General features: G+C 41.4%; 1 protein-coding gene across 2 annotated transcripts; it reads left to right on the top strand.

The window, feature by feature from the left end:
• Mkrn1 (makorin ring finger protein 1) lies at window positions 1-22,355 on the top strand. Of its 2 annotated transcripts, none has more exons than XM_078040643.1 (8): window positions 1-345; window positions 11,656-11,784; window positions 16,890-17,119; window positions 17,773-17,999; window positions 19,827-20,041; window positions 20,779-20,889; window positions 21,430-21,568; window positions 21,931-22,355. In XM_078040643.1, the coding sequence occupies exons 1-8, from the start codon at window positions 161-163 to the stop codon at window positions 22,141-22,143; spliced, it is 1,449 nt and encodes a 482-aa protein (XP_077896769.1). In that variant the 5' UTR covers window positions 1-160; the 3' UTR covers window positions 22,144-22,355. The 2 variants fall into 2 exon arrangements, with proteins under 2 accessions (XP_077896769.1, XP_077896770.1); XM_078040644.1 differs by lacking the exon at window positions 1-345 and adding an exon at window positions 450-583.
• Window positions 22,356-25,892: the final 3,537 nt, after the last annotated feature.

Raw genomic sequence — 25,892 nt, 5'->3', positions numbered from 1 at the left:
CCTAGTGGCCAGAGCTCACCGAGACGCGACACGGGGCTCGCGCGGACCCAGCGGGCGCCCGGGCCTCGTTCCCCTCCCATCGCCGCCTTCTCCCCTCAGCCGGACCGGAACTATGTGATCCCGGAAGTTCCGGGGCCATTGCTGTGTGGGATAAACAGTAATGGCGGAGGCTGCGGCTCCCGGAACAACAGCCACAACATCAGGAGCAGGAGCGGCAGCGGCGGCGGTGGCAGCGGCCTCCCCCACCCCTATCCCCACAGTCGCTGCCCCGTCCCCGGGGGCGGGAGGAGGGGGCGGTGGCAGCGACGGCAGCGGCGGCGGCTGGACCAAACAGGTCACCTGCAGGTAGGACGTTGCGTGGCGGAGCGCCGGGCGGTGGGCGGGGGCCGTGGGCGGGGGCGGGCGGGAGGGAGGGGCCGGCGTTTCCGCGACCCCCGCTGACTGCTCCGGGACCGTCGCTGCGTCTTTCCCCGCCGGCGTCCGAGGCCTCAGCGTGGTCCGCAAAGGCTGGTGGCGCGCGATCTCTGCGGGGCCGCCACCTTCCGGGCCACCCCTTCTCCGGCGCCCTCGCACTCGGGGAGAGGTAGGCCGACCCCCCGGGCTGGCTTCGGCGTGTCGGGGCTGTGTGGGAGGACGCCCCCGCCCCACCCCGGGCTCCGGAGGTTCGGGAAGCGGGCGCGAGGTGGTCGCTCCCAGCCGGGCTCTAACGGCCTCTCCCGGCCCGGGAGACCCCGCCGAGGGCTGCCTGTCCCTGGGGGGTCTTTGCTCCGTGTCATCCGTTTGTAACGTCTTTTCTCCTCTCTCGGCCCCGCGCACCCCCCCGCCCGAGAGAAGAAGCTTTTGTATTTCTTTGTATGTTTGTCGGGGTTGGCGGTTCCGAGCTTTGTCTTGGAACCCAGCGGTCGGGGCTCGGGGTCCTCTCCCCCCTTGCTTTGAGGAGCTGCATTATTACTCTCGCCCAGAGCAGTGTTGCTTTTTCCAAATCCACGCATCCTGCTCGTGAAGGGAGAACCCAAGGAGAGAGCTTTGGCCGTGGTTGGGTAAGCCAGAGGGTCTGCGAAAAATGAGTGGATGGCCCAATGCAGACGCGGACGCAAGAGCCTATTTTAGGTGTTATATTCCGGCTTCAAAGCGCGGATCGGCAGCGACTGCTGTAAGCATTCTTTTATACAGCTCAGGCCAAGATAGTTTATATGCAAATATGTAAAAATTCCCGATCATATATAAGTCACGGTTGTAGCATTAAAGACGAGATTTGAGTATTCTTAGTCTTTCTTGTGACACATTGATGGCCACATTGAAGCTTTCTCGATCTTTTTTTTTTTCTTAAATAGTTATTTTTTAGTTGGATACAGTATCTATTTCATTTTTAGGAGGTGCCTCACTTATGCTAGGCGAGCTCTCTATCACTGAGCCACAACCCTCAGCCCAGCTTTCTCGATCTTTATATGATATATGTAAGGTATGAATGATAATCTGATTTTCAATCACTGGATGGAGAAAAAAAAATTTCAGGTAACTTTTAATCTGTAGATCCTATTCAAATGCGATATCTGAAGGAATGAAAAAAAATTTTAAAGTTCCTATTCATGGAACCGATTATTCGAATCTTTTCTCTTTACTAGGATATAGTTGGTTTTATTTTTCTTTTTAAATCTTGTTTACATATTTATTTTGTACCTGAGATTGAACCCAGGGGCGCAAGACAGGGTCTCCCTGAGTTGCAAAGTGCCTGCTAAATTGCAGAGACTGTTTTGAACTCTAAATCCTCCTGCCCCAGCCCTGGGATTACAGGCGTGGGCGGGTTCCCCAGCCCGTTTTTAATTTTTATTTTGAGGCAGGGTCTTGCTAAACTGGAGTCTTGCTTTGAACTTGTGATCCTCATGCCTCAGCCGTGTGCCACGGCGCCTGGCTCCCAAGCCTTTTTAATTTTTTTAAACATTTATTTTTTTTAGTTGTAGGTGGACACAATACCTTTGTTTTATTTTATGTGGTGCTGAGGATCGAACCCAGTGCTCATGCTTGCTAGGCGAGCTCTTCCTCTAACTGGACAATGGAGGGTCTGGGGTCAGCCGCCAGCATCTGGAAAGGATCTATTTTGGGAGACATCAATGCTTAAGTCCAGAGTCTGTCTTTTCCCAGGCATTTTCCCAAACCATTTTGGGGTTTTTCATTTCCCAGCTCTTTTTCATATTTTATGTTGACACAGGCTGTTCCTGAGTTGCGTTGGGCATGGCTAAGTTGCTGAGGCTGGCTTTAAACTCTGAAGCTTCCTGCCTCAGCCTGGTGAGCTGTTGGGATTACAGGTGTTTGCAGCACTACAGTTGCTTTTTATGTGCTAATGAGTCTTTACAAATATAAAACGAGTGTAACTTTTGAATTCCTGGACTTTCCTGCAATTCATTTTGCAGAGCCAATCCGCCACTATACCATGAACATGATGCAGCTTGAATAGAAATTTTTACAGCTCCGTAAGATACCTTGACTTTATCCATCATCTCCAGCCTAAATATAGTCTGGCCACGGAATACCCATCACCAACATGACATTTCTGTTCTTGTCTAATTTGTATCTCGACCCCAACTTTACATCTCTGAACAGAATTCATTGTTACTGTCAACACTTTGTTTTTGTTTTTTCCCTCTGTTAGTTTTCCCTGTTTCTCCTTTCCTAGTTCCTCATAGGGATTCTAAATAATGGTGTTCTAGACTCATCATTCCCCTGTGCCTTCCTTTACAATATTATTGTGTGCTGGACTGGACCCAGGTGTACTCTACCACTTATCTACATCCCCAGCCCCTCCTAGGTTTTTTTTTTTTTTTTTTTTGTGCTGGGGATTGAATTTTATTTTTCATTTTGAGATAGGTTTTCCTCAGGTTGCTGACCTTGAACTGGTGATCCTCCTGCCTCAGCAGTTGCTAGGATTACAAGTTTGTGCCCTGTCTTTTTTTTTAAAGAGAAAGAATTTTTTAATATTCATTTTTTAGTGTTCGGCGGACACAACATCTTTATTTGTATGTGGTGCCGAGGATCCAACCCAGGGCTGCGCGCATGCCAGGCGAAGGTGCTACTGCTTGAGCCACGTCCCCAGCCCCTGTGCCCTGTCTTTAGGATCTTTGAGTTAATGAAATTGCCTTGCCTTTCCTCCTGGGTGAGTGGGAATTTGTTGCCCCGGATCCAGTAAATTTCTATTTGAAAGCTCAGTCTTCGTCCTGGATGCCAATCCAAAAAGGAAGACAAGGTCTTGAGAGGACTCCTGACCCAGAGCCTGTAATTCTGCTTATCATTTTTTTTTTTAAGAAGTGATTCAGAGAAAATGACATTAGGAAGGCGAGATCAGGGAGGAGATGGTTGGGAGAAAGAAAAAAACCATGTAAGTTTTAATGTGACAAGGGATGTAGTCAAAGCATCAAGTGAACCCTTGTTACAGAATTATGTATTTAACAAATTTACATGCTGAGCAAACGTAATGTGAGAAAATAATGAAAAGAGATACAGTGTTAATGTAGCAGTTTTTCTTTTTCCTTTTTTGGGGGAGGGTATAATTTTGACTATAACTTTAGCTTGGGAAGGGGCTGTTTTTAAAAAACAAACAAAAAAGAAACAACAAAAAACACAAAGAAACTAAAGCCTGGCATGGTGGCAAACACCTGTAGTTCTAGCCACTTCAGAGACTGAGACAAGATCCCTTGAACCTGGGGAGTTCCAAGACAGCCTTGGCAACACAGGACCCTGTTTCAGAACAAAGGAATGGAAAAAACCTACAGGTTAATTGATATATCTTGGGGTTTGATATTTGACATTGTTTTCTGTTGTTCCAGGTACCTACATGTTTTCTTTCTTTTTTTTTCTTTTTCTTTTTAAAGTTTCTCAGTGCATTGGCCTATAATCACAGCTACTTGGGAGACTGAAGCAGGAGGATAAGAGTTCTAGATCAGTTTGGGCAATTTAGCCAGACCTTTTCTCAAAATTAAAAGGACTGAAAATGAGGTTAAGTGGTAAAGAGCCCCATGGATAAATCCCCAGTACTGGGTAGTGGGGGGGAGGTTTTTGTTTTGGTTATAGGAACAGCATCTATGAAATCTTTATTCCTATTAGCTCTGAGAGGAGGACTGTTGTTTATCATTGTTTCTGCAGGGCTTTGCTCAGTGCTTGGCATAGAGTATGGAGTTAGCACATGCTTGAGTTGATCATGGTAAAGTCATACCTAAAATTGCCCAGTTTAATATAAATTTGTAAGTTTCCTCTGCTTTTCATTTTTGAAACACATATAAACTGGTAAAAACAAAGGACTTAATGGACCTTCTTTTTTTTGTACTCGGGATTAAACCCAGGGTGCTTTACCATTGAGCTACATCCCCAGTTTTTTTTCCCCCCTTTAATTTTGAGCCAGAGTTCCACAGAAGTTGTTGAGGTTGTCCTTAAACTTGTGATCCTCCTGCCACAACTGGGATTATAACAGGCACTGGCAGTTTGTGCCTAACTAGAACATGAATGTCTTCTTGGGCTATCTTATTTAATCATCTTCACAAATTTATGTGAAAAACATTTGCGATGCTGCTTATTGAACCCAGGGTCTCATGTTTGCTAGGCAAGTACTGTACCACTGAGCATACTCCTAGCTCCATCCAGTCATTCAATAAATAAGCATTGGCTGTCTGCAGTGGGGACACAATACTAAATGTTAAGTGAATGCAGAAGTATATAGTATAAATATTTTTGGTGTGTTTGATAGCTAAATCTCCTTTGAAGACAATTCAAGGTATAGTGGTGTGTTCTGGTGGTTGCTCATTTCTCTTCATAATAGATCAATTCTGTATTTAGGAATTTGGGTGAGTATTTTCTATACTTAGGATATAAGCATCTTTAAAGTTTGACATTCTTAGGATAAGGATGTTTGGTTTTGACCGATTATAATCATCTGTATTTTCTTGTTAATTACTCTTTTCTTAATGCTGCTTTTGAAATTCTCATTGTGTTTTATTTCTGTTGCTTAAAAAAAGCTTAATACCTTTGCTGAGAAACTGTATTATGCTGCCACCATCAGGCTGTTCTTGATATCTTTTATTAGAGGAATGCTATAAAATAGAAATGCTCCCCTTGTAGTTGTCTTGAGTGTGGAGTTAAAACAGTTAATATTTAAAGAAAAATTGCAATTTGCCAATTATAATTTTAAATTTATGCACTGTTAATGGAATGCTTCTACAGTGATGAATGTTCTGGAAGTTGAAAATACACAAATTACAATTTGATTTGTCAACTTTTAAAATTTATTTTTTTAAAGCATGCTTAATATAGCTTTGAAATAAAGGAAATCTTTCTAGAAATTCTTTTTTTTAATATTTATTTTTTAGTTGTAGTTGGACACAACACCTTTATTTCACTTGTTTATTTTTGTATGTGGTGCTGAGGATGAACCCAGGGTCTCGCACATGTGAGGCGAGCGCTCCACTGCTGAGCCACAACTCCAGCCCCAGAAATTCTTTATTTAAGAGCATGATGTGCATAGTGAATTTTATTACTTGCAGACTATATAGTGTTTTGTGATGCAGTCTTGCTCTGTTACCCAAGCTGACCTTGAACCTGTGGCTCAAGTGATCCTGCCTGAGCCACTTGAGTAGCTAGGAATATAGTTACACTCCACCATGTCTGGCTTATAGGTTTATTTTTTTATCCCCAGTACTGGGGATTAAACCCAGGGCCTCACACATGTTAAACAAGCGCTCTGCCATTGAATGAGCTACATCTGCAACATATAGTGTGCTTCTTTTAGTATCAGGAGAGGCACTTAAACACTGAGCCACATTCCCAGCCCTTTTTAAATTTTGATACAGGGCCTTGGTAAATTACTGGGTCAATCTTTGAACTTGCAACCCTCCGGCTCCAGCCTCCGCAGCCCATGGGAGTGCCGTGTGCGTATATACCATTGGCCCCAGAATATAGTATGGTGTTTTTTTCTTTTTTCTTTTTTTGTGTTCAACTACAACTTTATTTTTTTTATGTTTTTTTAAATTAATTTTTTTTATTGTTAGTTGTTCAAAACATATAGTATGTTTTGATGGGTAATGGAGACAAGATACACTCAGACAGCATTGAAAAAGTTGTCTTGCCCTGGGAAAGAAAATTAATTTGCTACTGACACCATGACTTATCATGACACCTCGGTGTCTTATGTATGTATTAAGTGCATAGGTAGTATAATAAATTAAAAACAGACTAGGGCTGGGGATATAGCTCAGTTGGTAGAGTGCTTGTCTTGCATGCAGAAGGCCTTGGGTTCATTCTCCAGTACCACCACCAAAAACAAAAACAAACAAGAACAGTAAAAACAGAATAAAACATGTCTTGACTCAGGAATTTTCTATCAAGTTTGAGAAACAGTGTATATACACTCATGAAAATTAAATATTACCAAGTGAGGAGGCAGAGAATTGTGAGCCCAAGGCAATTTACCAACACCTAGTCTTATAAAAAGGGGTGAGGGTGTAGCTTCATGGAGAATACCCTTGGGTTCAATCCCTAGTACTGCAGAGCAAACAAAAATATGTATAGATTTCAGGCTGGGGATATGTATGGCTCAGTGGTAGAGGGCTTGCCTAGCATATACAAGGTCTTAGATTTAATCCCCGGCACTGCAAAAACAAAAAAGAAAATGACATGGTGGATGAATTTATTAAATGTCACTTCAGGCCAGAGCTGGATTCACATGCTTCTAATCCCAGCAATTTGGGAAGCTGAGGCAGAAAGATCACCAGGTCTTAGGCCAGCCCCAGCAACTTGGTGAGACCCTGTCTCAAAACAAAACAAACAAACAAAAAAACCCCCAAAAAAACCAGTCTGGTAGAGTACTCCCCTCAAGATTCAATCCCCAGCCCCCATTCCCCAAAACCTCCTGTTTAACATATCATGATAATTTCTAGAAATCCCCAGAGACATTATGATGCCTAGAGATAGTAACAAGGGTGGTGTTTGGTTCTCTTATATACCCTTACAGGCTATTTATTGTTTTTTTTTTGTTCTCTGCCTTGGTGACTATGCTTAGGTTTCCAGAGGTACTATAGTCCAGTAGAGGGATTTTATCTAGTACATTTGTCTTTATTTCTGGACAGTGTCTGCTTGGACTCAGAATCTTCACAGTGAAAGTAACTAGAAATCATGTGGCTTACTGGGCACAGTGGCACACACCTGATATCCCAGTTATTTGGGAGGCTTAGGCAGGAAGAATTACATTGGGCGTAATTTAGTAAGACCCTGTCTCAAAAAAGGGTCCCTATGCCTGTGTATTCCTGTGGGGGAGGGGCGTTGCTCAGTGGGAGAGCGACCCTGGGTTCACTGCCAAGTACTTAAAAAAAAAAAAAAATCAAATGATCCAACTACTCACAGAAAGCATGCTCACCCTGGGCAGTGATAGATATCAAGGTGAATTTGGACATTACTTTTTGGTGATAGCATTTAAAATTACTGTCTTTCACTGGTTTTGTTTTAGGGAGCAATTCTTGGCAGGGTTGCCTGTTATGGGTTACTTTATCATACTCAGTCTTATACAGAGATGGGTTGCCCGGAAAAGATTCCACTGTGAGCACTATTTATTTTTTTGAGTGTACTAGTAGTATCACTGAGACAAAAGGCAAGTAAGAAAATAAAACCCAGAGATATCTACCAAAATGCCATGTAAAATAATGCCTGGTATTTGACCCTAACCAATTAGGATTTTATATGCTAATATTTCTCTTGGTTTCTGCAGTATTAGGTGATACAGTGGCATCTTAAATTCCTTCAGTGATACTGTTTATGCAACTCCATAATGCATTTCATTTCTGTGGAGTTTCTCAGTCCTTATGTTGAACCAGATTGATATTGTAGCTTCCCACATATTGTCCTTTGTGAGAATGTGCTCGAAAAGGTAATTGCTTTGTTTTCTGGCTGCGCTACCTCAGTTCCTTTAAATCCTGTGTGGCACAATATGTAGCTCTCTTTCCCTGTTGGGTTGCCTTACTCTTTTTTAAGTTATTTGTTCATATGTACCTCTTAGCTGCATTGTTAGAAATTATAGAGTTTGATAGGGCAGAGGAGTGATGTGGAAAGAAAGATATGGCATAGTGCCTTCCAGTGTAGGCACTATGCCAGTTACTTCACATATATTTCCTGCCCCCCCCTTTTTTTGATGTTCTTAAAAAATGGAGAGTGAGCTGGGTACAATGGCACATGCCTGTAATCCCAGTGACTCTGGAGGCTGAGTGAGGCATGAGATATCAAATTCAAGGCCAGCCTCAGCAATTTAGCAAGATCCTGTGTCAAAAAAATAAAAAGGGCCAGGGAAATGTTTCAGTAGAATTTAAAACGGGAAAGAGTAAGAATCAAATGTATTTTATTTTAATTTTTGTTTCTAGCGGGGCACTTTACTAGTGAACCACATCCCTATCCCTTTTTATTTTGAGAAGTGTTTTAATTAAGTTTCTGATGCTGGCATTGAACTGGCCATCCTCCTACCTCAGCCTCCTGAGTCACTGTGATTAAAGGTGTGTACAACTGCAGGGTCTCACTAAGTTGCCCAGGCTTAAGTTGTACACACCTTTAATCACAGTGTACAACTGCACCCATCTTGTTTTAGATTCCTAAATGATTTGTTACTGTTTTAAGATAATTTGGCTTACAGGCTATACTAAGTTTTTAGCCAAAGTGTTAATAGGCCCTGCTGCACTGTGCTAGGCCTCCTGATTTAGAGATCAGTTCTTATCCATGGTGTTATAAAAGTGGTAAGGAGAAGTGTTGGAATACCTTGAAACGACTGGTTGAGAAAATAAAGGTCACCAGCGATCAGAATGAGTATTGGAAGATGTACTTTGACATAATCAACAGCATCATAAGCCCAAGTGCAACAAACAATTCATGAATGAGAGCATAGCAAAATAGGATTTAAGAACAAAACAGAACACACCTGTAATTCCAGCTACTGAGACTGAGACAGCATGATCACAAGCTTGGGCAACTTAGTGAGACCCTCTCTTGAATTGAAAAGGACTGAGGATGTGTAGCTCAGTGGTAGAGTGCTCGCCTACCATGGGCTTGCCTAGCAAGGCTCTGGGCTCAATCCCTAGCACCTAATATCTACTGCTGTGCCTGAGACTTAAGAGCCATCTTCTCTTCCCAGCTTGAGGTCTCTGGGTAGAACTTTCTTTTTTTTTAAGTACATACATGACAATAGTGGAATGCATTACAATCATAATTATCCATTCACAACACCATTTTTCACAAATCTGTATATAAAGTATGTCCTCCAAATTATACTATTATACATGAGCTTTTTATTATTATTGTTATTATTATTTGCATTATAGTTCTTAATACACCTTTATACCACTGGGTAGAACATTTATCAAGCCTTAAAATTATATCAGTATCTCTGACATTTATTTATTTAATACCTTCATTTTATTTATTTTTATGAAGTTCTGAGGCTTGAACCCAGCACCTCACACATGCTAGGCAAGCACTCTACTGATGGGCCCCAGCCCCTGTATCAAACACACCCCAAAGACATACCAAAGTCACAGACCCCTTTGTCTTATGTGTGAAGTGTGGGAGTAAATGGTTTTGCACTGAGCTGTTTTCCAAGGCAGTGCTTCAAATGAATAACTTGTTACTTTGAAGTATGACTATCTTGTAGTGCTTGTAATTGGTTGTTGACTTTCATTTCTTAAGTCTTTTTGTCCATTTATGAAGTCAGAAATTACCTATTGGTACAAGTTTGGTAGAAACATTCCGCCAAAACTTGGGTCTCATTTTGTTAATTTTATTTTTGGTGCCAGAGATTGAATCCAGAAGCATTTCAACACTGATCCACATCACCAGCCCCCCCAGCCCCCCCCCCCGCGCCCATATAACTTAGGGTCTCACTAAGTTGCTTAGGGTCTCAGCCTCCCAAGTGTGTCTAATTTTATTATATTCTTTTCATAAACAAAATAAATAGGGTTGTGTAGTGCTCAGACAGCTGGATAGCTTGTGGAAAGTAGTTTTGCAGTTGAGCAAAAGTCCAAACCTGTGTTAGATAAAGTTAAAATCTAATAGCAGTTGAAATTAGGCTAATTATACCTGTAATTTGACTTCATTCTTATATTTTGTTATGGACTGTAATCCTAGAATACTAAGGGTCTTGATAATTATAACCGTTTGCATCAAGATTTTTTTTCTTTTCTTTTCATGTATCTGGGACTGTCATATAGAAGGTTTGTAACCTCTGAAAAGAACTGTTCATTTTTAAACTTGGAGTAACCTTTTGTGGTGGTGGTGGGGATCCAACCCAGAGCCTTGCTCATGCTGAGCACATGCTCTTAGGCATGTCTACCCAGCCCACCCCCCACCCCCCCCCCCCCGCTGCCTTCTGGAAGGCATCTTAGATAAATGTGAATCTACTTTCTATAAATATTCAGTTCACTAGGTGCATTGTGCTTTAACATCTCCACCTTTTTGCCTACCATTTTCTGATAAATGTATGACTCATCGTAGCACTGTCCTACAAGGTCAGTCTACAAGTTTTCTTACTTTCTACCAGCCATGTGTAGATGCATGTTATGGAATTTCTGGCCTTCCAGAACTCAAATCTTTTTTTTTTTTGAGAGAGAGAGAGAATTTTTTTAATATATATATATTTTTTTTTAGTTCTCGGTGGACACAACATCTTTGTTGGTATGTGGTGCACACAACATCTTTGTTGGTATGTGGTGCTGAGGCTCGAACTCGGGGGGCCGCACACATGCCAGGCGAGCGCGCTACTGCTTGAGCCAGATCCCCAGCCCCAGAACTCAAATCTTTATAACCCTGCTTAGTAGAAGGAGATCCAGAAAGGACTGAAGAATGAAAAACTGAACCCCAGATAGGAGGCAATGATGGGAAGTTGGAGGTTCACTTTTTGGATCAAGGTTGTCAAAAAAAAAGAAAGACTGTTATTTCCCTAGCCCATCCAGGACTTTAGAGAAGAGATTGCTGGGTCCCACGCCCAGTGCTGATTGAGTAGGCCCTAGGTAGAGTCTGCATTTCTAACAGATTCTCAGGTAATATTCCTGCTGCTGGTCTAGATTCACTTATATTCTATGTGTGGTTTTTGGAAGCTGCTTGTTACCTCCATCTGTAATTCTTTTTAATTTTTTTTTAGTTGTGGATGGACACAATACCTTTATTTTATGTATTTTTTTTTAATGTGGTGCTGAGGCTCAAACCCAGTGCTTCACACATGCTAGGCAAGCTCTCTACTACTGAGCCACAACCCCAGCCCCTCCACCTGTAATTCTTAAAGACAATTGGCAGGGTGGTTTCCCTTTTCAGTCTATTTGGTTTCTTTGATTTGTTTTACAGATAAAGCTGCTCCTAGGGCTAAAGTTAGTGGAAAATAAGAGGCTACTTCCCTAGGACTGTAAAATGAGGACAGTAGTCAGACTTGACCTGCAGTGATAAGATGAATGTTTAAAATCTAAGTTGTTGCCTAGCTCTATGGGCAGCCTATGGTAGTCCTCAAATGGTTCATTCTGGCACATGATCTAGGTATACTCTATTAATTTCGCACTATTGTGTATTTACTATAAGAATATATTAGTAGTGAATCTTTGAGGACTGGCTTTAGTCTTTTTTAATCTAGTTTTCTGGTCCTTTGTCTCACAGGTATTTTATGCATGGGGTTTGTAAGGAAGGAGATAACTGTCGCTACTCGCATGACCTCTCTGACAGTCCGTATGGTGTAGTGTGCAAGTATTTTCAACGTGGGTACTGTATTTATGGAGACCGCTGCAGGTAAGAATCTGTTCATCAATTAATTTTTTATTTTGTCTTTATACCAGGAGTTAAACCTAGGGACACTTTATCATCAAGTGCATCCCCAGCCTTTGAGATAAGGTCTTACCAAGTTGTTTGGAGCCTCCTAAATTGCTGAGGCTGGCCTCACTTGGCAATTCTTCTGCTTCAGCCTCCTGAGTTGCTTTCTTGAGCCAGGGCTCCCAGCTAAGTTCATGTCATTCAGGGATGGGTTGGGAGAAAATAATGAAAGTAATTACATAATATTTTTTATACCTTTATTTTTGATTTATTTTTCTGCGATGCTGAGGCTTGACCCCAATGCCACACATACTGCTAGGTAAGCACCATACCATTGAGCTACAGCTACAGCTGTAGATATATAATTTTTTTTTTTTTTGATGCTGGCTGGGGATCAAACCCAGGGCCTTGTGCATGTAAAGCAAACATTCTACTAACTGAGCTATATCATCAGCCCTAGATGCATAATTTTATTCCACTTATTTTTTTTAGTTGTTGAGGGACCTTTATTTATTTATATGTGGTGCTGAGAATCGAACTCAGTGCCTTGCACATGCTTGGCAAGCACTCTACTATTGAGTACAACCCCAGCTCTAGATACATAATTTTAATAGCTTCATTATATAATGTATTTAAAACAGTGCTTTAGGGCTAGGTTATACTTTAGTAGAAAGAGTACTTGGCCTGCTATGCAAGGGGCCCTAGGTGTAATTCCCAGCATTAGAAATAAATAAATAAAACTCCCTAGAAATGTTAGTGTATGGAAAGATATCCTAGAAGGAATGTATTACTTTTTTTTTTTCATTGTTGGGAATTGAACCCAGAACTGTGTATGCTAGGAAAGCATATGTGTTTGTATATGGCATTTGCTTTTCAAAACAAAGAATGAGGCACATGTTTGACTAAATTAGGTGGGATTCAGTCATTCTCTGCTATTATGAATTATGGAGAGTGGATTCTTACACCTCTGGAATGGTGCATTAGACTCCTCACTCCTACCCCTGTCCTGGGCACAAAACCTGGAGCCTCATACTTCATGCCTTCTACCATGCAGCTAAACCTCTAGCTGTTGGGTTACTAGTTAGAGGGCTTGTCATTTTGTCTTACTTCCTGAATCCTGTAAACTTGGGTGCAGTCACAACTTAGGAAACACTTTCAGAAATGTCTCTAATACCTTTCTTAGAATGTTAGAAAACCAAGAGGTATTAGTTATTAAGTAATCTCTACCGTTATTCATTGAGTTCCTTACATTGGAATTCAGTGGTGGGTTCTGATTAGAAACTAGGCACAGTTTTTTGTTGTTGTTATTTTAAATCTTCACTGTTAAGAAAATGTTTAGGTGTTTAGTTATCCAATGATGTTAAGCAAATTGCCCCAAAATGTAGCAGAGTAAATCAAAAAACATTTATTATCCCACAGTTTTCTGGAAGTCTGAAATCTGTGAGTGGCTTGGCTGGGTAGTTCTAGCGTAGACTTTGAGGAGATGGCAATGAAGATTTGACCATTGTGACAGTCATCTGAAGGCCTGATGGGAGCTGGAGAACAACTTGTAAAGTGGCTCACTTTCATGGCTGGTGGCCAGGGGGCCTTCATAGGGCTGCTTTAGTATGTTTACAGCTTAGCAGCTGTCTTCTCCAGAGGCAGTGACTCCAGTGGGGGCAGGAGAAGCCACAATGCCTTTTATGACCTAGTCTCAGAAGTCACATGTTGTCACTTCTGCTAAATTCTGAACTATATCCAAACCACATTCAATGGGAGAGGAATCAAGCTCCACCTTTTTGAAAGGGATGCCTGTTATCAAAGCGTTTGGACATATTTTAGATGATTATATTTGGTAAGACTTAGTGACAGTGTCATAGCCAATTCTATTGACATTAATAGAAAAAAATGTCATCTATTGGGTTCATGTGCTAGAGTACAAAAGTAACAGTTTCTGCAGATGTTCTGTACTAGGCTAATTCTGGAGGAGCTAGATTTCTTGGACTGGGTTCCAGACAGTTGAGAACTGTTCCAACAATGACTAGGGGAGACTCTAAAAGCGCCCATCAGACTGGGCCCTGTGTCGAATGCCTATATAGTCTCAGTGACTTGAGAGCTGAGGAAGTTCAAAGTCAGCCTTATAGCAACTTGTCTAGGTTATAAGGAACTTAGTGAAATTCTATCTCAAAAAAAGGACTGGGGATATGGATTGGTTCAGTGGTTAAGCACCCCTGGGTTAAAACCCTGGTAAACCTTTCCCCACCTCCCACAAAAAGTGCCCAGCAGAGAGCATTGGAGAATAGACTGGGACAGAATAGGAAAAGATACAGAAGTAGTGTTCATCTGATTGGACCATACAGGTGGAATGAATGGGAAATTGAAGGTAAAGATTGTAGAAATCTGGCCTAGGTCTACCTGTTAGTCATTTCATTTTTCATGCAGTTTTGCAGTTCCAAAGGGCATTCTTTTTCTCTTAGAAACTTAGAAGCCCATCTTCAGTCTTCCCCTGTATTCAGAGGGCTTCTTTGTAGGAAAGGAAACTGAGAATTTTGACCAAGGAGTGAGGAGGTGCCCTGTTTTCTTTTTAAGTTGTATATGAACTCAATTCCTTAATTTTATTTGTGTGATGCTGAGGATCAAACCTAGTGCCTCATGTGTGCTAGGCAATTGCTCTATCACTGAGCTACAACCCCGGCCCAGGTGTCCAGTTTTGATGAGGCAACAATATTTTAGCAGATGTGAGTTTCCCAATGAAGGAAATTTAGGTTTTTTGATGTCTGTGTTAATAGTGAAGAAGTGACTTCCTGTTGGGGAGGCACAGGAAGGAGATTTGCAAGTTCAAGGCAGCCTCACCAATTTAGTGAGACTCTGGATTATTCAATCTCCAATATTTAAAAAAAAAAAAAAAGAAGAGAAAAAAGAAAAAGAAAACTGAACTGAACGTGCCCAAGCAGTTTATTTTGTAATCAATCACACATTAAGAACCATTCTATCTACTCAGTATAAATAAAACAAGGTCCCTGCCATCAAATGAGAAGGTTTTGAAAAACTTAAAATGAAGGTTTCCTCTAAGCTGGGTATGATGTTGCATACCTGGAATCCCAGTCCTTTGGGAGACTGAGGCAAAAAATTGACAAGTTCTTGGCCAGCCTGACCAACTTATTGAGACCCTGAATCAAAACAGAAAATTAAAGGGCTGTGGGTATAACTCAGTGGTGGAGTATTAACTTAGCATGTTCAAAACAGGGCCCTGGGTTCAATCCCCACAATATAAATATACATAATTTTAAAATTATCAAACAAAAGCAAATTTATTCTGAGATTTGAGGGCTTGGGTGGTACCAGGGATTCAACTCAGGATCTCTCCACCACTGAGTCACATCCCCAGACCTATTTTGTATTTTTTTTTAGAGACAGAGTCTCACTGAATTGTTTAGCATCTCGATTTTGCTGAGCTGGCTTTGAACTCATGAACCTTCTGCCTCAGCTTCCCCAGCCACTGGCATTATAGGTGTGAATAGCATTATATGCCCAGCTATTCTGAGATTCTGTTAATGGATAAATATAGATTTTAAAAAAATCTTGGTGCTAGGGGTCAGAAGCAGGCCCAGAGACATGCTAGGCAAGTGCAGGACCACTGAACTATATCCCCATATCCCTAGTAGTTCTTCACTGATCTTTGACAATGAAGTGAAATGAAACAAATGAAAGAGCATATTTATTTTTTTGGTGCTGGGGATCAAACCAAGGGCCTTACATGCACAAGTACTCAACTCATTTATATCCCCAGCCCATGAAAAAGCCTATTCCTGATAGTTCCTTCCCCTCAGCTCATATAATTCCACTCCAGAACACAGTGTATTGGGTTTTTGAAGCTGATACCAGGATTCTCATTTCACTTATACTTCAAGCCAAAAAAGATTACCTAATCTAAGAGTTGGAATGTGAATGTTTGGGGTAATAGAATATAGTGATTAAATACAGAGCAGCTCAGCAAAAGTTTGCCAAATTCTTCTTTCTTAGATGTAAGCATAAATAGACCCATGGTTAATACTGTTTCATTGCGAAGGCTGTTAGGTAAGGTAGATATTTGAGAAGTTAAGACTTAGATTTAGTACATAACAAAATTAATTTATTTTGTCTGAATGAAAATAGTAGCACAAAAGCCTGAATTATCAGCATTTTTCTCAAGCAGTAAGTTCCTCCATGAAGGGAGTAATTGTTTTGTTTTGTTTTCTGTATTTGGAGATAGGTTTAGTGATTTACAGATTGAAAAGGGAGGAGAGACTATATGGGGCAAAAGTTTGGGAAATACTCCATGAAAGACTATGGGAAAAGGAAATATAAGAAAGTACATATGTATCTTTTAAAGGTGATTTGTACCTTTTTTTTCTTTTTCTTTTTTGTGGGGATTGAACCCAGGGCCTTGTGCATGTGAAGCAAACACTCTACCAGCTGAGCATTACTCCCAGCCCTCAGTGTCCATTTTGGTTTGATTAATCATCCACTTGGTTCGGGATGTGGTTTCTTTAGCAGAGTTACCATGGGAACTGTAGGTTAACTAGCTGAAACTTCCTGATCAGTTAAATTTGAAGAGTAATAAGTGGTTTATAGCAGGGATGGGTAGCCTATAGGCCAAACTTGGTTAAGGGCTGTTTTTTTATTTTGTTGTTTGTTTTTGTATTGGGAATTGCACCTAGCCTTGCTCTACCAATGAGCTAGGTCCCCAGGCCTGTTTTATATTGTGAGAGTCTTGCTTGAGGCTGGCCTTGAACTTGTGATTCTACTGCCTTATTCTCCTGAGTCTTGGGGATTATAGGGGTAATCTGGCAGAAGGCTTGTTTTTTGTTGTTGTTGCTCTGCAGCTTATTTATTTCACTAAATAGTATATTTTAGACACTATTCCACATCTGCACAGCCTCACTCTTTAATGACTACGGAGTCACTTCTGTGTTGCCTAGATGTCAAGATTTTGTGTGTGTGTTGGGTGGGGGTTGCTGGGGATTGAATCCAGGGCCTTGTGCATGTAAGGCAAGGATTCTACTACTGCTGAGCTATATCCCCCAGCCCTAACTGCTTGCTTTTTACTTTTTTTCTCCCCCTAGATATGAACATAGCAAGCCATTGAAACAGGAAGAAGCGACTGCTACAGATCTAATTGCAGAACCTACCCTTGCTGCTTCCTCAAGTCTCTCATCCGTGGTTGGACCGCTTGTCGAAATGAATACAGGCGAAGCTGAGTCAAGAAATTCAAACTATCCAACAGTAGGAGCAGGTTCAGAGGACTGGGTGAATGCCATTGAGTTTGTTCCTGGGCAGCCCTACTGTGGACGTAGTAAGTATTCTAAAGAATAATATAAAGAGGTAGTTCATCAATTAAACTGAGTTTTCACAGTCTTCCTGCTTCCAGTCTTCATATTTAGCCTAATTTATCACTTTAAATTGGATAACCTAGGACTTACAGATGGAGTGAAACAAACTTTTTGAATCCCAATAACAAGCCTTATCTTGGAAATGTCATTATTAGAGAAAAATATCTTGAAAAAGTAAAGAAATTAAGCTGGACATGGTGGTGCACACCTGTAATTGGGATGCTAAAGCAGGAGAATCAAGTTTGAGGCCAGCCTTGGCAACTTAGTGAAACCCTGTCTCAATAAAAAGGGCCCAAAAAAGCTGGGTGTGGTGGTGCATGTCTTTAATCTCAGCTACTTGGGAGGCTGAGGGAGCAGAATTGAAAGTTTGAAGCCCACCTGGACAACGTAGTAAACCCTATCTCAAAATAAAAAGGGTGGGAATATAGCTCAGTGGTAGCATTTTACCTAGCATGCAGGAGGTCCTGATTTCATTAGTGAAGAAATTAGTTTAGTAGACTGTTTTGAGTTTAATTAAGTTTTTTTTTTTTCCCTTTTCAGTTAGGTTCTCAGTACCTTATAGTTCTTAATATGCCTTATCCTTTTGGACCTTTACTACCCTCTTACACATTTTCAGCTGCCCCTTCCTGCACTGAAGCACCCCTGCAGGGCTCAGTGACCAAGGAAGAATCAGAGAAAGAGCAAACTGCAGTGGAAACTAAGAAGCAGCTTTGCCCCTATGCTGCAGTGGGAGAGTGCCGCTATGGGGAGAACTGTGTGTATCTCCACGGAGACTCGTGTGACATGTGTGGGCTGCAAGTCCTCCACCCGATGGATGCAGCCCAGAGGTCACAGCACATCAAAGTAAGTCTTCAGGGAGACGCCTGTGTTTTCAGGTGTAAGAAGCTGTATTTGCCCTTTCACAATGTCAGTTCATTTTAGAAAAGTGTTTGATGAATTGAATGGTTTTCAGTAAGTAGAAGTGTTTCTTCTCTGAGCTTCTTGAATGCTTTATCAAGAAGTTATACTTCTAGAGGCTAGGGATCTAGTTCAGTGGTAGAAGCCCTTGGTTAGCATATGCAAATCCCTAGGTTCAATCCCTAGCATCAAACCAAAAAAGAAACAACAACAAAAAAGTCTTGCTTCCAGAACCTCAAACTATGAGCTTTTAAATGTTTTTCTTTCTTTTTTTTCTAATAATAGCTTTTCTGAGATTAACATTCCATATGATTTACTTTTAAAATTCACATTTCAAATTGGGTATGATGGTACCCATCTGTAATCCCAGTAACTTAAAAGAGGCTGAGGCAGGAGTATCACAAGTTTGAGGCTAGCCTCAGCAACTTCATAAGACCCTGTCATAAAACAAAAAAGGAAAAAAGGGGCTGCGGTGTGGCTCAGTGGTAGAGTGACTCAATACCAAAAAAGAAAAAGAAAAAAAAAAGTCCTTATAACTATATATTGAGGGTAGTAGGACCTACCTCTGAAGACTGTAAAAACAAAGGGTTTTAGGAATAGACAAGGGAATATATACTAACATTAAGTGGTTACGTGGGATTATGGGTGGCTCTTCTGAATTTTGTATTTTCTATAATCATGTTTCTTACAGATTAAAAAAGTACTTGATGTCCACATGAAAATTTGTAGATAGATTTTTATAGTAGTATTATTCATAACAGTCCCCAAGTGGAAACAACTGAAGTGTGTCTATCATCTGATGAATTGATAAGTAAAATGTGTTCCACCCAGTGTAATATTTATCAACATTAAAAAGAAACAAAGTACTAAGAATATCACATAACATTGAAAACATAATAAGTGAACAAAGCCAGTCATAAAAGACCACAGAACTGGGAAATCTACAGAATAGTGGTTTCTGAGATGGGGATTTTTTTTTTTTTGGAGGGGGGTGATGGGTGCTGGTGCTGGTGCTGGGTTCTAAACCCCCCAGGGCCTTGTGCATACAAGGCAAGCACTCTACTTACTGAGCTATATCCCCAGCCCCAGGACTTGGGGATTTTGAGGGAAAAGAAGTAACTGCTAATGGGTATGGGGTTTCATTTTAGGGGTAATGGAAACATTCTAATATTAATTTTAAGGTAATTTTTTGTACAAATGAATATCAAAAAAAGATTTAATTATACAATTTCTTAAAAATATGTTTTAGTTATAGAATGATGCAATATCTTTATTTTGTTTATTTTTATGTGGTGCTGAGGATCTAACCCAGTGTCTCACATGTGCAAGGCAGGTGTTCTGCCACTGAGCCTAATTGTACAGTTTTTAAATGGGTGAATAACATGGTGTGTGAATTATCTCAGTAAAGCAGGTTTTTTTTGTTTTTGTTTTTTGTTTTTTCTTAAGGCATATTAGGCCTGGGAGTATGGCTCAGTATTAGAACTCTTGACTAGTAGCTGTGAGTTTCTGACTTCAGTCCCCGACACTGCCAATAAATAGCTTAGGATAGAGAATATAGGGTGATTTTTCAGTTTCTGAAGTTGAGTCCTCACAGTTTGATTTTACAGTATTGTGATGTCTGATAATGTCATTTCACTTATGTTCACTTGTGAGCAAAACTTACTTTCAAGTGAAATTAGGAAAACATTTCATTTGATGATTTGATTGTCTGAACATTCATGAACTGTGGAGTGGAAGTCTTTCAGGATGCTTCTCATCTCTTCCTTCTCCTAGTCTTGCATTGAGGCCCACGAGAAGGACATGGAGCTGTCTTTTGCTGTGCAGCGCAGCAAGGACATGGTGTGTGGGATCTGCATGGAGGTGGTCTATGAGAAAGCCAACCCCAGCGAGCGCCGCTTTGGGATCCTCTCCAACTGCAACCACACCTACTGTCTCAAGTGTATTCGCAAGTGGAGGAGTGCTAAGCAATTTGAGAGCAAGATCATAAAGTGAGACTCCTCCCCAATCTTCGTTTGTGCTTTCTATTTTGGGGAAGAATTTAGTACCTTGTGCCAACTTTCAACCAGATGGACCGCATTTAAATGCATGCATTTTATCTTGAAATTGGGGTATTCTAATTGAGATTTCTTCTTTGTATTTCAGCTAGCTGCTAGGTTAGTTGGTCTACTTTTATTTGAATGAGGAAACCCTATGTATCAGTTAGTAGAATCTTTGTGCTTTTTCTGAGGAGATTGTGTTTAATGGATTAGCCAGTTTAGGCTCCGTGAACAAACTTATCTAGCTCCGAATGTATGTTTCCTGACGTTTTACATTTTCCACTTTTCCTATTCCATCCATTAAGCTAGCCAATAATCCACCATCCTTTAAAGATTGTTCTCATAACTGAACAAATACTACATAATCTAAACAGAGCAAAGTTACAAGAAATAAATTTATTTAAACGAAAGAAAAAGGAGTCTGTGTGAAATGTCTTCTTTTGTTTTGTTTTTTAATCTAAGTTATTTTTAAAAAATGAACTGGCTAGCCATTGACTTGAATTTATGAAGGATTTTGTCTTGCCTTCAAAGAAAGGGTCAGTTGTTTGACAGTATGTGGAACCCTTTCAGGAAATGCCCATGTGCCTCTCAGTTAAGCCCTTAAGTCTGGAGGTGACACACCAGGGTGTGTCCTTAAGAGTGGGTCTGTAAAGGGGGATTTGCATTGCAGCCTGTTCATTGTTTCCCAGGTCCTGCCCAGAATGCCGGATCACATCTAACTTTGTCATTCCAAGTGAGTACTGGGTGGAAGAGAAAGAAGAGAAGCAGAAACTCATTCAGAAATACAAGGAGGCAATGAGGTATGAGCACTGCAGCATTTTCTCAAGCCAAGAGCCCAGCAGCTTTGGTTCACTTTGGAAGATCAGTGCTGCATTACACACTCCTACCTCCTTCCTACCCTTTCTTTTGCTTCCCAGTACAGTTTATTTTGTCACCCTCATACCACTTACCCACTTTGTATCTTGCTGTATAACACAGTCCTTAAGGTACCTGCCAAGGGACTGTGTTATAATGATGTCTCTACTGTTGATATCTAAAGACCATGAATGGGTTCTACCTTATTCTGAGTCATGTCATAGTTGTCCTATATTAATTTTTACGTGTTGGCTTTCTAGAAGATTTTCCTTTCTATTGGAACATGATCCTTGAGTTGGTAAACAGCATAGATTCGAACAGTGACTTTGTGTTAGTGTTTCATGCCTTAGCACACGTTTATAAAAACACTTTGGGGAGGGCTGTGAACTGATATCCGGGTTATACCCTTACTACCTATTTAAAGAAACCCTGGATATAGGCCTGAAGTCCACTGTGAATAAGGGTTGCGATATTTTCCTTTCCAGCAACAAGGCGTGCAGGTATTTTGATGAAGGACGTGGGAGCTGTCCATTTGGAGGGAACTGTTTTTACAAGCATGCGTACCCTGATGGCCGTAGAGAGGAGCCACAGAGACAGAAAGTGGGAACATCAAGCAGATACCGGGTAACTCTCGCTGTTTTTCTAAAGAAGGGGAAATTCCACGATCAGTTGAGTTTGAACATTGGGGAAGGAAGGGGAAAGCCAAGATTAGCACTCAGAGCTGGGAGTGAGGCTGGAGGAGAGGATGAAAAGAGGAGGCAGACCTTGGAAAACTGGGAGGGATAGGAAAGGGAAAAAAGACAGTGTGGAAGGCCCTAGCCTAAACTGTTGGCAACAAGTACCCAGAGGGGAGGATTGGTAAGATGGATCGTAAGTAAGAAGTCTGGTTCGTCATGCCCTCTGTGCTGGATGGTTTGCCTTATAAGCAACAGACTAGAAGACACTCCTCAGCAGTGCTACCCCTATCATGGCCTTGTTTTTTACAGGCCCAACGAAGGAACCACTTCTGGGAACTCATTGAGGAAAGAGAGAACAGCAACCCCTTTGACAACGATGAAGAGGAGGTTGTCACCTTTGAGCTGGGCGAGATGTTGCTTATGCTTTTGGCTGCAGGTGGGGACGACGAGCTGACAGACTCTGAGGACGAGTGGGACTTGTTTCACGATGAGCTGGAAGATTTTTATGACTTGGACCTATAGCAGCTTTGAGTGGCACGGGAACTGGTCTGCGAGCCTCAGACAGTAGCTGTCCCCTGTGCCGCGTGGCAGTGCGTGTTGCTCTCCTAGGCAGGCCTCTCCACTCCAGGTGCTGTCGTGATCACTTACCCAGGGCCTGCTGCTCCCCTCCCCTTTCCCCAAGGAGTGTCTGTTTTCTCTGTTTCAAAAAGTTACAAAAATAAATCTTAAAGTTAGTTTTTTTGTAACATGAATTTAACTGTCAGACAGTTAGGGTAGGTTTGTTGCGTCATCTGTTTTCAGCCAGGTTGTATCTATGGACTTTCTGCACTCATTTCCAGGACCCCAGGTTCAGGAGCAAAAGCACCAGCCGTGCTTTGGGGTCCAAGAGTAGGGGTGACGGGTGAAGGCACCTAAGCTGGCTGGCAAGTAGCCTTCTGCAGACGTAGGAGGTGGGTCCTTGAGGTTTCTGGTAAAATGTGCACATCTGTGTTTTTGTATCAGTTCCCTCCCCTATAATCCCCTCCACCACGTTCGCTTGTCCTGTGGTTTTGGTCTCTTGTTTAATTGCACATAAGGAGTACTACTGGGTAAAGAGAACCAGGTGTGAATGTATTGACTTTAGCATGCTAGGAACATTTGAAAGAACACACATGAAAGATAAGTGGCACACCATCAGTGCAGGATTGGCAGTTGACTCCCAAGGGCTTGGTGTGAGCATGAGCTTCCTGTCCCTGCATAGATACAGTATTTTTAGCCTTAGTGGACAAACTTGGTTTAGTGGTTTCAGCCTCATGTGGCAGGTAGATCTTAAAGGGCAAAGCAGTGTGTTGGAGATAGTTGCTATAGCAGCAACTATATGCTAGAGGAATGGGGTCAGCCATAGTGGATAAATGACTGGTTATCCCATGTATCAACACAGACTGGGTCTTGGATGCACAGTTTTATTTAATGTTTCATGGTGTGGCCCTTCCAGTCCAGGCACTTTTGGAAAAACTTTTGTCCTCTGTTTGAGGGGTTCTGTTGTCAGGTTTTTGTGTTTGTTTTTGTGGGTATTGCCTCTTTCCACCCCTGAGCTTTGCAGGTAGATGGAAGTCATTCAAAACTATGTTCTAAGGTGTTTATTGTAGTGGAGTGATTGGTTTGCGGTAATAAGTCATACTTTTTTTTCCACTAAAGGGGAGGGCGTGGTAATCCACAAGACAAGCTGAAGTTAAGTTGTTAGAAGAATTCCTTGATGGGAAAGTTTACCTTTGCATTTTGTTGCTTTGTTTCCTGAAAATAACTTGGGAGATGCTCCTGATTTGTCCATCTACTGCTTTGGTTCCTTGGATCCCACTCATTCTTTCACTTTAAGAAAAAACAAGTAATTGTTGCAGAGGTCTCTGTATTTTGCAGCTGCCCTTTTGTAAGAAGCACTTTTCCCAAATAAAACAATTAAAAAAAAATTTGACTGTTTTGTGTAATGAGCTATTTCAAAACATGCAGGTATCAGAAAATAATATGTTCCTTTCATTGACTCTCTCATCTGTTCCTCAGCCACATTTCTGTGGGTATAGATTCACTGAGAAAGTGACACCTTCTTAAGTCATCTAGCCTGCTGAGAAATGTTTGGGAGACACAGGGGAAGCTTACTGGCTGGCACCATCCAGTTATTCTCCTGTGGTAGAATCTGCAGGACTGACTGACTCTAGGCTGCCTTGGTCAGCAAAAGGAACTGGTACCCTGTGCTTGTAGTGGAGCCTGCTTCTTTTCCCAAGTAAGTCACTTACAAGTCACCACATGATTGGTTTTTGTTTTTGTTTTTGTTTTGTACCAGGGATTGAACTCTGGAGCACTTGGCCACATCCCCAACCCTATTTTGAGTTTTTATTTAGAGACGGGGATCTCACTGAGTTGCTTAGTGCCTTGCCATTGCTGAGGCTGGCTTTGAACTCATGATCCTCCCGCCTCAGCCTCCCAAGCTACTGGGATTACAGGCGTGCACCCCTGCTCTCACCTCATAGTTGACATTTTGAAAGAATATTTTTCTTCATAATTACATTATGAGTTTATTTTTTATTTTTTTTTTCAGGACTAAGGATCAAACTCTGCTTTGAGCATGCTAGGCAGCAAGTGCTCTGCTACTGAGCTAAACCCCCCAACCCCTGTGAAGGTTTTTTTTTTTTTTTTTTTTTAATGAATTAAAGCCAGATGTGGTGGATACACACTTGTAATCCCAAGCAACCTGGAAAGCTGAAGCAGGAGGATCACAAATTCAAGGCCAGCCTCTGCAACTAAGGGATCCTGTCTCAAAAAATAAAAATGGCCTGGAGGTACAGCTCAGGTGTAGAGTGTGTGCTTAGTATGAGTGAGGCCTTTGGTTTCATTCCCAGTGGCACAAAAAGAAAAGAAAAATGGAATGGAAACTATCCTTAAAAATACAGTCAGATTTGCAGGGGGCTGGTCAGTGCTGGGGATAGGCCTCATGCCTGCTAGGCAAGTTTTCTACCACTGAGTTACACTCCCAGCCCAATTTATATTCTTATGTAAAAAATAGTACCTTCAAAAACTAGTTAAAAGGATTCATTGAGGGGTTGGGGATCTAGATCAGTTGGTTGAGTGCTTGTCTCTCATGCATAACACCCTGGGTTTGATCCCTAGCACCGAAATAAGTAATTAATTAATTTAGAAAAGGATTTATTATTAGTATGCTACAGTGCTGGGCACATACTAATTGCTCTATTGTTTTTGGAGTGAGGCATTTGAGATTTATCCTTGGCTATTTGAATACAGTTATTAACTGTAGTCACCTTGCTGTGCAAAATCTTGATTCTTGCTGGGCACAGTGGCGCACCCCTGTAATCCCAGTGACTCAGTAAGCTGAGTCAGGAAGATTGCAAGTTCCAGGCCAGACTCAGCAACTTGAGGCCCTAAGCAATTTAGACTGTGTCTAAAAAGTTAAAAAGGGTACGTGGGCAGCTGGGTATACAGTTAAATGAGTTTGTGTTGTATTTGTCTTCCTGTGCCTTGCTTGTTTCTTTTTAGTGTAAACTCTACCAGGTCCATCCATGCTGTTGCAAAAGGCAGGATTTCATGAACCTTCCTTCTGAAAGAACCCTCAGAACTTGATATTTCCTACCATGATTCTTTCATTGGCAGTTTGAGGGGTGGCACCAACCAGGGCCTTCTTGAGGCTGGGCATAGGCAGGGTTTCTTCCATGGGAAAATACTGCTGTCTCTAACAGAAGTTAAACAAGTTTTTTTTTTTTTTTTTTTTTTCATTTTCAGGTAACATGAGTTTTTCAAGAATTCCTTTGTGTTATATTTGTGCCAAGGTATGGAAAAGAAAAGGGTTTTATTCTCAAGGGACTAGTAGAATATGAGGGAAAATGTACCCCTTTTCCTCTGGGTGGTGTAACCTGAAATATCAAGTATGTCTAGGGACCAGGGTTCAGCTCTGGCCCCCTTCTCTGATGTCTGATGGGCAGTCGTGAAGATGATTTCACATTGACTTTGTCTTGCTTTATACTTTCAAAAGATTTTCACAGCCATCCCCTTTTTTGTGCCACATGAGAGTTTGAGAGTTCATGGTCTAGAGTGCAGTTTAGTGGCACATGCTTAGTATGCATGTGCTCAGTCCCCAGCACTGCAAAATTCAAAAACAAAAAACGGTGAAGCAACCACATCAAATCCACAGCAAATAGAATCCAAAGAGGATCAGGTAATCAAGGACAGCTGTGGCTCAAGCCCAGGGCTGGAGTCACCTGCTCAGCATAATCACCATTTACCAG

Source organism: Ictidomys tridecemlineatus, chromosome 2 (genome assembly GCF_052094955.1).
Source record: "Ictidomys tridecemlineatus isolate mIctTri1 chromosome 2, mIctTri1.hap1, whole genome shotgun sequence".
In the NCBI taxonomy this organism is placed as follows: Eukaryota; Metazoa; Chordata; class Mammalia; order Rodentia; family Sciuridae; genus Ictidomys; species Ictidomys tridecemlineatus.
Note: the sequence above shows the minus strand (reverse complement) of the source record. Positions and strands in the feature narration are given on the sequence as shown.

What these genes read in the sequence shown, in the direction of transcription:
- Mkrn1 (XM_078040643.1), top strand. Translation starts at nt 161, where the DNA reads ATGGCGGAGGCTGCGGCTCCCGGAACAACAGCCACAACATCAGGAGCA. An exon ending in AGAGGTCACAGCACATCAAA is followed by an intron (nt 18,000 to 19,826) that starts GTAAGTCTTCAG and finishes TCCTTCTCCTAG; the next exon opens with TCTTGCATTGAGGCCCACGA. An exon ending in AAATACAAGGAGGCAATGAG is followed by an intron (nt 20,890 to 21,429) that starts GTATGAGCACTG and finishes TTTCCTTTCCAG; the next exon opens with CAACAAGGCGTGCAGGTATT.